Consider the following 12,997-nt stretch of genomic DNA (forward strand, 5'->3'; position numbering starts at 1 on the left):
GAATAACACCAAGGTTAAAATAGTAATTACGCCGGCAGTAAATAAAACTAATTCTTTGACCTGAAGACTATTAAATATATGTAGCGGACAGTATAAATATTAAATTAAAAAGAAAGGGGAGCATTCCATGTAAAAGGGAGTTAAAGCATCAACGGAAATGAGGTTACTCACCGTTCGGCGATTCCTCACAAACGGAGATTCATTGTTGTTTCGGGTTCCAGGAGTGGCACTCACGTGATTATAGGCATAACTGAGGATGACGAGGAAATACAAGAAAGAAAACGGCGAGGAGAACAGAAGGAAAAGTCAGAAAATTACAACTGGGGAGCAGGGCGAAAGCGGTTCGACGCCATGCTGTTTCACAAACTGAACAACAGGTGAGCGTTCAACATCGATTATTAATCGAATTCAATCAAAGGGCACAGATTAATCCTTTTTCTTCGGGAATGGGCTCTCGAAATTAACAGCGGGACAGACAATATTGTTTAAATAAACAAAAAACATTCTTATAATAAATTACAAATTTATAAGTTATGTTTGTATTGAGTTTATGTTAAGTTATTAGAAATGTGATTTATTGGCGTGAAAGGAAGCAAAACTGTTTTACCCCGCCCCAGAGAAATATCGATCACTGTAGTGGGTGTGTGACCCGAGGAATATCGAGTTTCTGGCGGATAGAAAGGTTTTATGCTCATCACAGTCTCGATAGGTAAGTGGTCTGACATTATCATTTTGGCTACTCCAAAACATACATACAAGGCATAATTACAAACAGGTAAGCCATTTTTTGACATAAATTTAAATGCTCCCTCCAAGTCTTGTTTTAACATTTACAATGACCAAATTGAATTCAATTATTATTTCAAGGATTTTTATTACTTATCATTACTCATTTTATCGATTCATGTCCTAGGCTCATTTACTGTATCATTTTTATTTCTGTTGGGATATCCACCCGATCAATTGTAACAACAGTGAAGATTTAGATTTTTTATAGGCTCAAACCCGCGCATGCACGTACATATATACAAACACCTGGCGATTTAAGCCTATTTGCTTCTCGTAGTCCACCTGCAATTCCAGCTTTTGCTATTGCCGGCAGAATCGAGAATGACCCACGGGGTGTTGGCCGTCGGGGGCAGACCTCAGCTTTATCTGTCCAGCCACCGAGGTTAAGCTACGGGGGGAGGGTGCTGTCAACAGCTAGGTCAATTCAGCACCCAACGTATGCAATTCCAAACCCATTCGTGCTCACTCTCATTCTTAAATAAATAGAGTACATAATACGCTATTTACATACCATTCATTCAATTAGGGTGATGGAGTACTCGATATTCCTCCATCCCCTTTACACATATTATACAACCAACCTACTTGAGGGTCGATGGGGTACTTGGTATTCCGCAATCGACCCTTTCATGTCACACATTCACACCAATAAATGCATTCGGTATAAACATATGCCCAACTAACCTAATTGAGGGTCGTTGGCATATTCGTCCCCCATCGAGCCTTTGACATCACATGTCCTCAAGAGGAGGAAAATGTTTTGAATAATTGAATTATTTCAAAGAACATGCTGAACACCTGTTCAATAACCTACACTTCATGTAACATAATTTAAAAAAATAGTTGTTAATAAAATTATATTTATATTTCTAATAGTTAGACAATATTCTCACATATAAATGACCCACAATAAAGAATTTTTGTTCTCCAATCAGAAAAAAAACTTATTTAATTGGTTAGAGACCATTTCCCAATTTTCCTCCAATCACAGTCATCCAGCTTAACAAATCCAACCCTACCGGATTTTTCCATTTTACTTTTAATGTCAAACAAACATCCCCCCAAAGCACGTCATAGTTTATTTATCCTCAAGCAGTACAATTTTAAGTTGAATTCATTGAATAGGGAGGGGAGTGTTCACAATGTTTTTCCATGAATGTTACACATAAAAAATAACATTGAACATAATAAAATAGCTAATAAATTCCTTATTTCATATAAACCTTTTCATTCCGAATATATTGCATGCTATTATCTTCAGTTGAAGCCCCTTATTCCGTCTTTGCTATTGTTTTCGATGATCTTTATTCTGCGGCGTTTCATCCCTTCCTTCCATTAAAATCTGGTGTTCCCTAAGGCTCTACAATCGTTTTCATCATATATATTAATGACCTCTCTGGTTCCATCCAGTAGTGCAACTATGACTTTTATGCTGGCAACGCCCAGATCTATCTGCCTTCTATCCCTTCGAATTACCATTGGCCGGTAAGATCCAGAAACGAACTAAATTGCAGCAACAACTGGACCCACAAAAATTCCCTCAATCTCAAGCCTACAAAATCCACAGCAAGGTATCATAGGATCCAGTCATCTCAAACCCCACCCCCATATCCCCTCTCTTGTCACCAATAACGAGCCCATTTCCTCTCCTGGTACCCTAATATTTCTCAAATTTCCCGTCGTTGTATTGCCTCCCTCATCCCATTCCACCGGTCGTTGCTCCTGCTACCGTTTTCTGCCCGTAAACTCCTGGGCTCCCTTCTCATATTCCCCTTCTTCAACTACAGCTGGGTTTCAGGTGGGCTTTCGGGGAATAAAGAAGCATCTAAAAAGATTAGGGAACTGTTGTTTCAGGGTTGTATCATGGGAGTATTCCGACCTATCCTGTTTCCATCCTTTTTCCCGAAGTCTGTATTTCCTTGGTTCCTTCTTTTACCGTTAGAAATCAATGTTTCAACCTGTGCCTTATCCTAGTTGAGGTCCTACCAGATTCCTTCCTTTATCATCATCCAGGCCATTAACACCCATCGTCCTTGTTACATTATCCAGTCCATCCGATTTAAATCCTCTTTCCACTCCTGCAATACCCACTCATTTCCCTATGACCTAATCACCTTTAAACAGTCTTTTCTTGTCCGAAAACCCAAATTCTGAAACTCCCTCCCCCAACTATCCGCAATGCCGCTTCTCTTACTTCTTTTAAACATCTCCTGTACATGCACCTCCTCTCCCTCCAAACAGAGTCTATTTCACCCCAGTTTAAATTTACTCAGTAATTATTATTTTTCTATGTTAATTTTCAGAGGAATTCACTTTAGTTTTAACGCCTTTGTGTTTTGTTTTATAAAAGTTCGTTGCTATTACGTTGATCACTACGACAAGGTTTATTTGTGTGTCAAAATGTTAATAATTTTTAATTTAACCTATGTATTATTCTAAGGGAACACTCACTCATAGTCCTAGTATAAAATATTTATTCTTTCTTCTTCTTTACTTTCTTCAATATAGTAGTTCAAACTGTTTTTCCTTGGTTTCGATTAATAGGGCTCCTTCTTTTCCATTTTATTTTTCTTTAAGAATAAAGTATCATTAAAATGAGTGATCATCAACAACAACAATCAAATAATTTCATACGGATTAAAAAGCCATCAAGATTACAAACAGTGATGGTTTTTATCAAAGAAAATCTCTCTTCTATGAAAAATATTATAATTGGATGTAACATGATTTTGATACAACAAACAAGAATTTTAAGTTAAAAAATAACTAGATAAACGCAATATGACTGTGTTTTATAGGATGTGAATCTTTGTGGACCTCGCAAATGGCTCAATTAACTTTTCGCAAAATTACTAATTAATAAAATAATATGATAGGAAGTAGGATTTAAGATGACAGAATTGGAACGCCAAGGATGCTACAATTTTGTTATGATACGTAAACATTTATGGTAGATATTGAAATACATACTTTATGACGGAACACGTTTTTTTGAGTAGTCATGGTGCAGTTATTTAACATAGAAAGTTTATTATTCATATGGTTTTAGAATTTTTTTTTAATTTAAAAACTATTTTATTTTAAATTGAACAGGATGCATTAAGTTATAGGATCATGTCTCATAAATCTAGTAATCCCTATATTTATGTAATTTATTAAAATCAATAGGTTATATTACGATTATTATGGTTTTTTATTTAAAACATCAGAAAAGAATCTTGTAGGGTGATTATACCGATTGTGTCCCAAATATTAGTAAACACTGAATAGGATTTGAAACTGAGAAACAATAAGTATTGAAAGAGTGTTGAAAGTAATTGTTTAACAAAATTGTTGACATTTTTCTTTTCCTTTCACTTCATTTGTAAATGTTTTGGAAAATGGTTTTCATGCTACGGCGATAACTTTAAAAACCTGACCCTTATCCGGCAAGAAAGTCAATTTGGCACGTCAATCACTCCAGTTCGTGTCATTTAACTGCTGGCCTTATTATTCATTTGGTACCGTGGATATTTCTAACTTAAAAGCACGAGCAATAATATTTTTTAAACAATAAGTTGAATGAATGATTATTTATTTGCTTCCGGGGGCAAACCCTTTACAAACAGAGTCATGGTCATCATATGTATACATTTGAAGTAAAATAAAAATACATGTTTTTCATACAAATGGGATCATAAAATCAAATTAAACGTCAAAATTTTATAAATTAATATTGAACAATTTAAAAAAATAGAAAAATAAATATTATATAAAGCATCTAAACATAAAGGTTATAAACAATAACTTAGTACGAAACATATCTTGCCAGCCTTGGAATTGTTTATCCACGTATGAAGAAAATTGTGTAAAGCTAAGCAGAATTTTTTTATGTTGAGTAATGTATGCCATTTTTTAACTTTCATTAAATTAAAACGTAATTTTTAAATTAAATAATTACCACTATATTTAGCTAATTTATGATTTTTAGATGTTTCAAGCCGAGAATCTCTATTCTATCTCTACTATCCCCACATAAAATCGTAAGATTTATCTATACCTACACCAATATTCTTGAATTTTTATTTTCTGAATTTCTTCGAAAAAGCCCAACAGATTTCAGTATCAAACGTGTAATGTTTTAAAATTGTATTTTATTCATTTATAAATAATTAATACGCCATAAGAAAATCTCAAGGACAAAGGGTTGTCAGAGTGGACAAATAACAACAACAGGAACATTTTTTTGATTTGTACAAAAAAATTTACAATATTTTTTCTATCTTGAAATGATTCATTATGATTTTATACAATCTATAACACCGTATTGGTAAAACAGCGATTTTTCTTTTTGTCGAGCTATTCAGTAAAATGATTCAATAAATAATCTATTGTATTTATTATTAGATGTGGCATTGAACGGAATATTTTACACACTAGGTTCTTTCTGAAGTCTTCAGTCAGAAAAGTTGTTTAAACTATAAAAAAAAATAAAAATAAAATAAAATAAACAGATTATCATTATCGAAATAAACAGTTCTCCGGATTTCGCGGGTGTTTTCATTATTGTTTATTGTTTGTTATTATGGTTCTGTTCTTATAAAAAAACCAATTGGTGGGTATTTGTACTGAATACATCCATCGTGATTCACGGGACAATTCAGGATAAAAGTCTGAATCAATAGTTGAACATGAAAGATGAGAAATGAGACAATCGGACAATGAGTCTTCAAAATTCTAAATAGAAACGCGGCAATGAAGTTGTACAGATTGTTGAATTTTAAATTTTATTTAATCCAAACCTTAATGTTCTGAATATTTGAACTTTACTTGATTAAAACCTATTATAAAAGTAAATAAAATAATGTTGTCAACTTTTTTTTCGTACGTCTATGCAACATGTAATAAAGTAAACTTAGAACTTACCAAAACAAAAATATAATTTGATTTTCAGTGATAAGAGAATAACGTTCATTAAGTATAAGGTGTTTAAACATAAAATATTACTTTTTGAATTAAAAAATAAGGATAAAGGACGATGTTAAATCCTCCAGGAAAATGTTGTATTATGTATTCTCAAAAGGTTGATAGTTGTTACATTTGGCAAATATTTTAAATGAACTAACAACATCCTTTTCAATAGCCGAAGAAAAAATAAAAAACAATCAAATTTATTTCCAATCAGCTAATTTAAAATCAGCAACAGGGGTTAGGCGCACCCGTAGGAGGACTTATAGGTCTATTATTTCCCATGGAAATTGTGGGACATTTTTATCTCTCATTATATATATTTTACTTTCCACACGTGGTGAAGAGGCTTAAATAACACATTTAAAACATAAACGTAAATATACTACTCAGTGTATTCAGTATTCCACTGAATTCCCCACCTTCATTCACACTAATAAATACTTTCATAGCATGAATTGGCAAGCTAACGAGATGGTTTGTAATGTTTGTCAAGTAGGTGTTTAATTTGAATTGTGCTATTGAACAATGTTAAAGATATAACACCAAACCCTATTTAACTAAAACCATCTAGCGAATCATAAAATATATTTTTTTATATAATCATTTTTTTAATTTCTATACTAGTAAATTTTGTGCGGAAATGTTGTTCAATCCCAAGACTAAAAAAACCAACCTCAATGTTACAGATAGAGAGTAGATATTGATTTATATATTATCTGATATATGGAAACTTTAAAACATAATTGATTGATTTCTTATGGTTATTTTAGAATATATCTTGTTTTGCAATGTGCTTTGTCACCCTTTACATATAACTGTACAGCTAGTTTAATTGAGAGTCGATTCACTCTGATTAACTGAACATAAGTTTTAATTTTCATGCATATAGACTAAATATATTATTTAGTGGAGTTACGTTTAGCGGCACTTGCCTCGTGCTAGTAAAGTTACATTGCATTTTTCATTATTCTTGCCTTATTTTTCTTTTGAAAAAATAATGGACTTTTTTTTGGAAAAGATAGACAGTCATTTTTTTAAACCTATCTGCCTCTTTTAATTTAATTTATGACGAGAACGCCCCAAATTAAAATAAATAAAGTTCATTTGTTCATAAAAGGCGCAAATATATTTGTCCTTGCTTTTACCTCTCATATCATTTCTTTTAAATCTGCCTAAAAATACTAAAATTTTTGAAAATGAGAAATCGAAGAGGGTCAAAGTTGTCAAAAATTTTTATATCAGCTACCTTTTTTCGTAAAGATATAAGACAAATTTCGAAGAAATCATGTTTGTTATTTGAATAAAAGAAAATTAATTATTCTTTCTTTGATCTTGTTCACTAATCAATGTCAATCATTTTAAATATTATTTAATGCCGTAAATTAATTTTTCCATGTAGTGTATGAATAAAAGTAAATACACTTTTATTAATGGCCTTCAATCATTATTGCCATTTAGGTCAAGATAAACTTTAAAAATATATTATAAAAATCACACAAAAATATTTGTTCAAGTTATATTCCATCTATAATCAAAATTTATTTCAAGAACCTATAGGTACTAAAATTTTGTCTCATATGTTGCCATTCAGCCAAGTTTTAAGGTAAAATATGAGGAAATATTGTAAAAATAATGACTCTTCTTTGGAAAAACCCATTAATTTATCACAAGATCGAAATTGTCTAAAATTCACACATGTTTCATGGTAGAAATATAAGGCCTTGTAAAATTCGTGAATGTTTTTTGGACCAAAATTAGTAATTTATCATTTTCTGATCCTTTTAACTTTTTAATTATTTTAAATAAGACCTGATCCTCAGAATTAATTTTTCCGAATAGGAAATGAATTGAAAATATATAAAACTGTTTTTAATGGCTTTCAGACATTACGAGTCATTTGGGTCAAACTAAACTTAAAAAATTATTATAAAAGATACATGAAACTATTTGTTCATAGTTTAATCCGATTTAAATCTGTCTCAAAAACACACAGATACTACAAATTTAAAATTTGATCAATTGATCAAGATCGACATTGTCTCAAATGTCATCCAGCCACGTATCATGGTAAAAATGTAAGAAAACCTTATAAAAATCATGAGTATTATTTGGCATAAAAAACTTTAATTTAATATTCTTTGTACTTATTAAATTATCAATTATTTTAAATAATATTCGATTCTCTGAATTCATTTTTGTGGATAGTGTATGAATGTAGTCATTTTGGTAGGAATAAAACTTTAAACCATGTTATAAAAGCACACAAACATATTTGTCCATAATTTTTCCAGTAATAATAATCCAAAAATAAATAAATCATTTTTTAATTACCTTCATGCGTCATTTAAGGCAAAATGAATTTAAAAATGCATTGTAAAGACGTTTATAATGTAAGTGAAAAGCTTCCCAAAAAATAAAGTAATAAACAGTTGGAACTAAAGGCTTCATATTCAACCTATGATGATGGATTTCCACTAAAAAATATTTCTTCCAGTTATACGCCATCTATAATTTAAATTTGTCTCAAAAAATGTACAGGTACTAAAAATAAAATTTAATCATTCGAACAGGATAGAAATAGACATAAATATTTTCATTTAATCACGTTGAATAAAAATTATTAATGTTATTTGGCTAAAAAATATAATCATTCTTTGATGTTTTGTTAAATAATATGTTCCCTTATAAATCAATTTTTTGATCTAAAAATGAAAATAAAATTTTAAATTGTATTATAAAGTTCAAATGAATTAGACCATAATTTATGTCCTATCCAAATTTGGCTGAAACAAGTATTAATAGTTGAACATTTGAATTATAGATTTGGAATCAAAATGTCCCAAAATATATTCAGCCACGTTTATTGTGAAAAAATTGGGTAAAATTTGTAAAAAATGTTCTCGTTAGAAAAAATATCCTCGATCGTATATTTTTATTTTTGGCTTGCCAACTCGTCCAGAACGACTACATTATACAGGGTACCTTAAAATATATATATACATTTATTTATATACACGTATTTAAAAAAAAAACTCACTGTGACATTTCTTCGAATGCGTCGAGCATGTGTACTTTTATCATGTCACTACAGGTTCACTCTCTCACACACTGGCCACTACTGAACCGGGAATGCGGGATAGGATTTCCAGCTGAGGCCAGCGCAGCCTGGAGCCGCCGGTCCGAGTCCAGGGATCGGTGGCTTACTCGCAAACCTGGACTTTTCGCCTAAACGACTGCTTAATTATAATTAATTATCATCACGGATACGACTCGGACCGCTGATTCATTGCTGGCGTAACCCACATCGTGACCGTTAACACCTGTGATTAACGAAGGGGAAACATTTAAGGCATGTAGTGGGTCAGAATTTTTTTTTACAAACGTGTTGCACCTTGCACATATTTAACATTCAGCAAGAATGCTTTTTATAGGAAATTGAAACAAGGAGCAGACAGCCACCTGCCGGTCAAATATCAGATGGCCGTGAAAAATTTAGCAATTTGCTCGAATTCCTCAACTTACTTTCAATGAACCACAATTCATATATGTACAGGGTGTTCATTTACTTGGTACTCGCAGGTTTTCTCAAAAACTACCCAACCTTGAAAAAAAATTAAAAAATAACTTAAGTAAAAAAAAACTTCCGTGTGGGTTTTTTAATAAAATCCCTGATTTATTTTTACATTAAATTTTAAATGTTAAAAAATAATTTAAACCTATAAAAAATCGATGTAACATAATACAAAATAAGTAATTAATTATAACCCATCAGAAAAACAATATTTTTTTTAAATCGGCTCATACTTTTTAAAGGTGGCTAAATTCAAAATTTCTCTTTCCGTTGATCTCATAAAATAAAGTTCTTATGTGTCATATTTAGTGACCGTTAAGTAATGATTATTTGGAGATCGAGAGATACGGTCTGGTGTATTAGGTTTGGAAAAACATTTTCTTTATCGTGTCAAAGTTTTGATCTTTACTGAAATCATTTTAGAGCCTGGGATTTATTAACATCGTTTAAATTATATAAATACATATAAGATATACATTTATGTACACAATATAGAAATTTTAGGTTTAATCAAAGTATTTGTAATCACTCAAAGTGTCTGTTTTCTGCGTAGATGTCTCATTGCTGTGTGTCGTGTTGAGGAATATAAACAAAAAATTATTATCTTACTAATACTCTCAACACGATTATTTCTGTAGAGGATTATGGCTCGAAAATGTATTAAAATGAATAAATATGCCAGCATTGTTTTGCTGATATTAAAGCCTTAAACAGCATGCAACATACCAATGTAAATACGGAAGAAAAGAAGATAGGGAGAATGTGACAGCGAGAGAAGAGAGAGAGAGAGAGAGAGAGAGAGAGAGAGAGAGAGAGAGAGTGCAATAGTGTGTGAGAGGGAGCGAGGGGAGATAAAAAAGAAATTGATTCCAGTCGGTGGTCATATAGATAGATAGAAAGATAGATGGATAGAGAGGTTGATAGATAGTGACAGATAGGTTGAAAAGTAGATATATAAAAAAAGAGAAAGAGAGTGAGAGGGAGACAAGTCGACCAAATATAATTAATTTACGCCAAATTTTAAAAGTTTTATAATTAACTCAATTAAATATTGACTAACAGCATTATATTTGTATTTATGTATTATGCGTTGTATACCACAAGTCGTAGCCCAGTTTGACTAAATCATCAGTGCAAATAAAAGAGGAATTCTCACCGAAATAAAAATCTGTACTCTCAGTTTCTAGATGATTGTCTGAGATTTGAAAGGCAGACTGTGGCCAGTTTTTCTTGTTTTATTAAATTGACCGATGAAATCGAATCTCCCCCGTATTGTCTTATAGCTTTCAAACTGAGGAATCCGTTTTGGGATGAGAGTGGGCCCAAGAACCATTATTCACCGGTTATTAACTCCTCGTTCCTACAAGAATTCACTGTCAATCGTACGCTTATAGTCTGTAAATAACGCCGTGTTAGCGATAGTTAATTGTTCAAGAATCCAATTCTAAGTGTTCAATTAGCGACAGGAAGCTATTTGTCATTGTTAATTTTTTCCGTCTTTTTCTGGCTAGATGTATCATGGTGTATCACTCATATTTTTGACCAAACCAAGAGAGAACATACTGTGATCAAAATAACCTATTTATATTGGGTTGTCCGGAAAATAATGCAGGATTTTAAGTTTTCATTAAAAAAAATCTATATAAAATATTCTGTTTACGTTTACAGGATTACTTTTGTATGAATGTCAACACTTATTAATCCTCTTCCAAATGATATTGTTTGTTTACCTCTGTAGCATTCCGCTACTTGGAAATAATTCAGTCATCCTTATAATGTCAAAGCGAGAATTTCGTACGATTTTCTTTTACGAGTTTAAACTCGGCCGAAGCGGAGCCCAAACGGCTAGAAACATTAACCAAGTCTGGGGCGAGGGTTGTGTTAATGAGTGCACTGTGCAAAGGTGGTTTAAAAAATTTCGGGAGGGAGATTTCAGCCTTGAAGATGAAGAAGGTCGTGGAAGGCCTTCCTCTCTTAATGATGATGTTCTGCGATCAGTGGTGGAAGAAAACCCCAAAACAACTGTTCGAGAACTTGCAGAGCAACTCAAAGTCAGTAAAACGACCGTCGCTGACCACCTCAAGGCGATTGGAAAAGTGAAAAAACTCGAAAATTGGGTTCCACACTCATTAAACGATCGCCAAAAAAATCAGCGCTTTGATGTTTGTGCATCACTTCTTTGTCGAAACAAAAATGACCCATTTCTGGCCAGAATTGTTACATGTGACGAAAAGTGGATTCTCTACGATAACACTAGACGTTCTGGACAGTGGCTCGACAAAGGAGAAGCTCCAATACATTTTCCAAAGCCCCCAACTCATCAAAAAAAGGTAATGGTTACGGTATGGTGGGCTTCATTTGGTTTAATACACTACAGCTTCTTAAATCCTGGCGAAACCATCAATGCTGAATCATACTGTAACCAAATTAATACCATGCATCAGAAATTGGCAGTAATGAAGCCCTCTTTGGTCAATCGGAAAGGGCCCATTTTGTTGCATGACAACGCTCGACCACATGTGTCACGTGTAACGTCACAAAAATTATTGGAGCTTGGCTATGAAACTTTGCCTCACCCACCCTACTCTCCGGACCTCTCGCCTACTGACTACCATTTTTTTAGACACCTGGACCACTACTTACAACACATAATATTCAAAAATCAAACGGAACTGGAAAATGCATTTATTGACTTTATCAATTCTAAAAATTCTGAATTCTACTCAGACGGAATTAATAAGTTACCAACACGTTGGGAGAAATGTATTGAGAGTATGGGAAATTATTTTGATTAAAGAACATTGCTTTAAAGTAACTAGTTTCTTTTTTTTTGTTTAATACCAAAATCCTGCATTATTTTCCGGACAACCCAATACATCTCATAGAATCTGTACTTTGCTTTAATATGTCCAAAGATTTATCCTGTATTGTTCCCAAGGAAAAGCTCTTACTTTCTTAAATTGTGAGATTTCTCTATGGTTGTACATATATATTAAAAAGTACTATATTTCCTTTTGAGGGCTGCGAAGTCAGACAACCCTAACTTGATCTTTATCGATCATTTTTGTCTGTCAGACGCGTTTGGGTGTATCGGTATCATTAGTAGATGGAATGACAGGATATGGTGAGGTACAGAACATCGTTATAAGCTGAAACGTGTCTATCAAACCAAAGCAGCAAAGATGAAGAAAAATGAGAACCACTGACAATCTAACGATACATTTTCTTGATGGAATTATGTCAAAGCCAGATAATTACTATAATGTATTATAAATTATTTGCGTAATTATACGCGAAGAATGAATTTGTTATGTCCCTGTTGTAATTTCGCAACTTTGGATTCTAATGTTTCTACATATACACGAAAAACAACACCATATTCGTGTCACGTTCCTATCAGATTTGAAGTTGAATTAAATTACCTCCCTCGGTTATCACTTAAACTCTTGCCTTGTAATCAGTGATAACAACAATGTTCTATCTCGTGTTACTTGTGGGGACATCGGTTTCTCCCTTTGTTCGCCTACAACGTTTTCCTAATAAGAGACTGTTCTCAAATGTGTTCTCTTTGTTCTCAAATTTATTTAAAAGGTTTGTATTAGTTACGTGAATAAAAAAGCGTGCATAGAAGCTTTAATTCCTTAGCTTTTAACCTTAGATATAATAATTGTTTTTTAAATAAAACTA

The 12,997-nt window shown here is 32.5% G+C and overlaps 1 protein-coding gene across 1 annotated transcript in view; it reads right to left on the reverse strand.

The window, feature by feature from the left end:
• The window catches only part of LOC106662279 (rap1 GTPase-activating protein 1), a 378,158-nt gene extending 369,292 nt beyond the window's left edge, over nt 1-8,866 (reverse strand). Inside the window, exon 1 of the mRNA XM_014386258.2 lies at nt 8,777-8,866. Within this exon, the coding sequence (XP_014241744.1) occupies nt 8,777-8,820 (44 nt within the window). The 5' untranslated portion in view covers nt 8,821-8,866. The remainder of the gene's footprint in view (nt 1-8,776) is intronic.
• Between the last annotated feature and the right edge of the window lie 4,131 nt (nt 8,867-12,997).

Source organism: Cimex lectularius, unplaced genomic scaffold, assembly GCF_000648675.2.
Source record: "Cimex lectularius strain Harlan isolate CLEC.00 unplaced genomic scaffold, Clec_2.1 scaffold122, whole genome shotgun sequence".
Classification (NCBI taxonomy): domain Eukaryota; kingdom Metazoa; phylum Arthropoda; class Insecta; order Hemiptera; family Cimicidae; genus Cimex; species Cimex lectularius.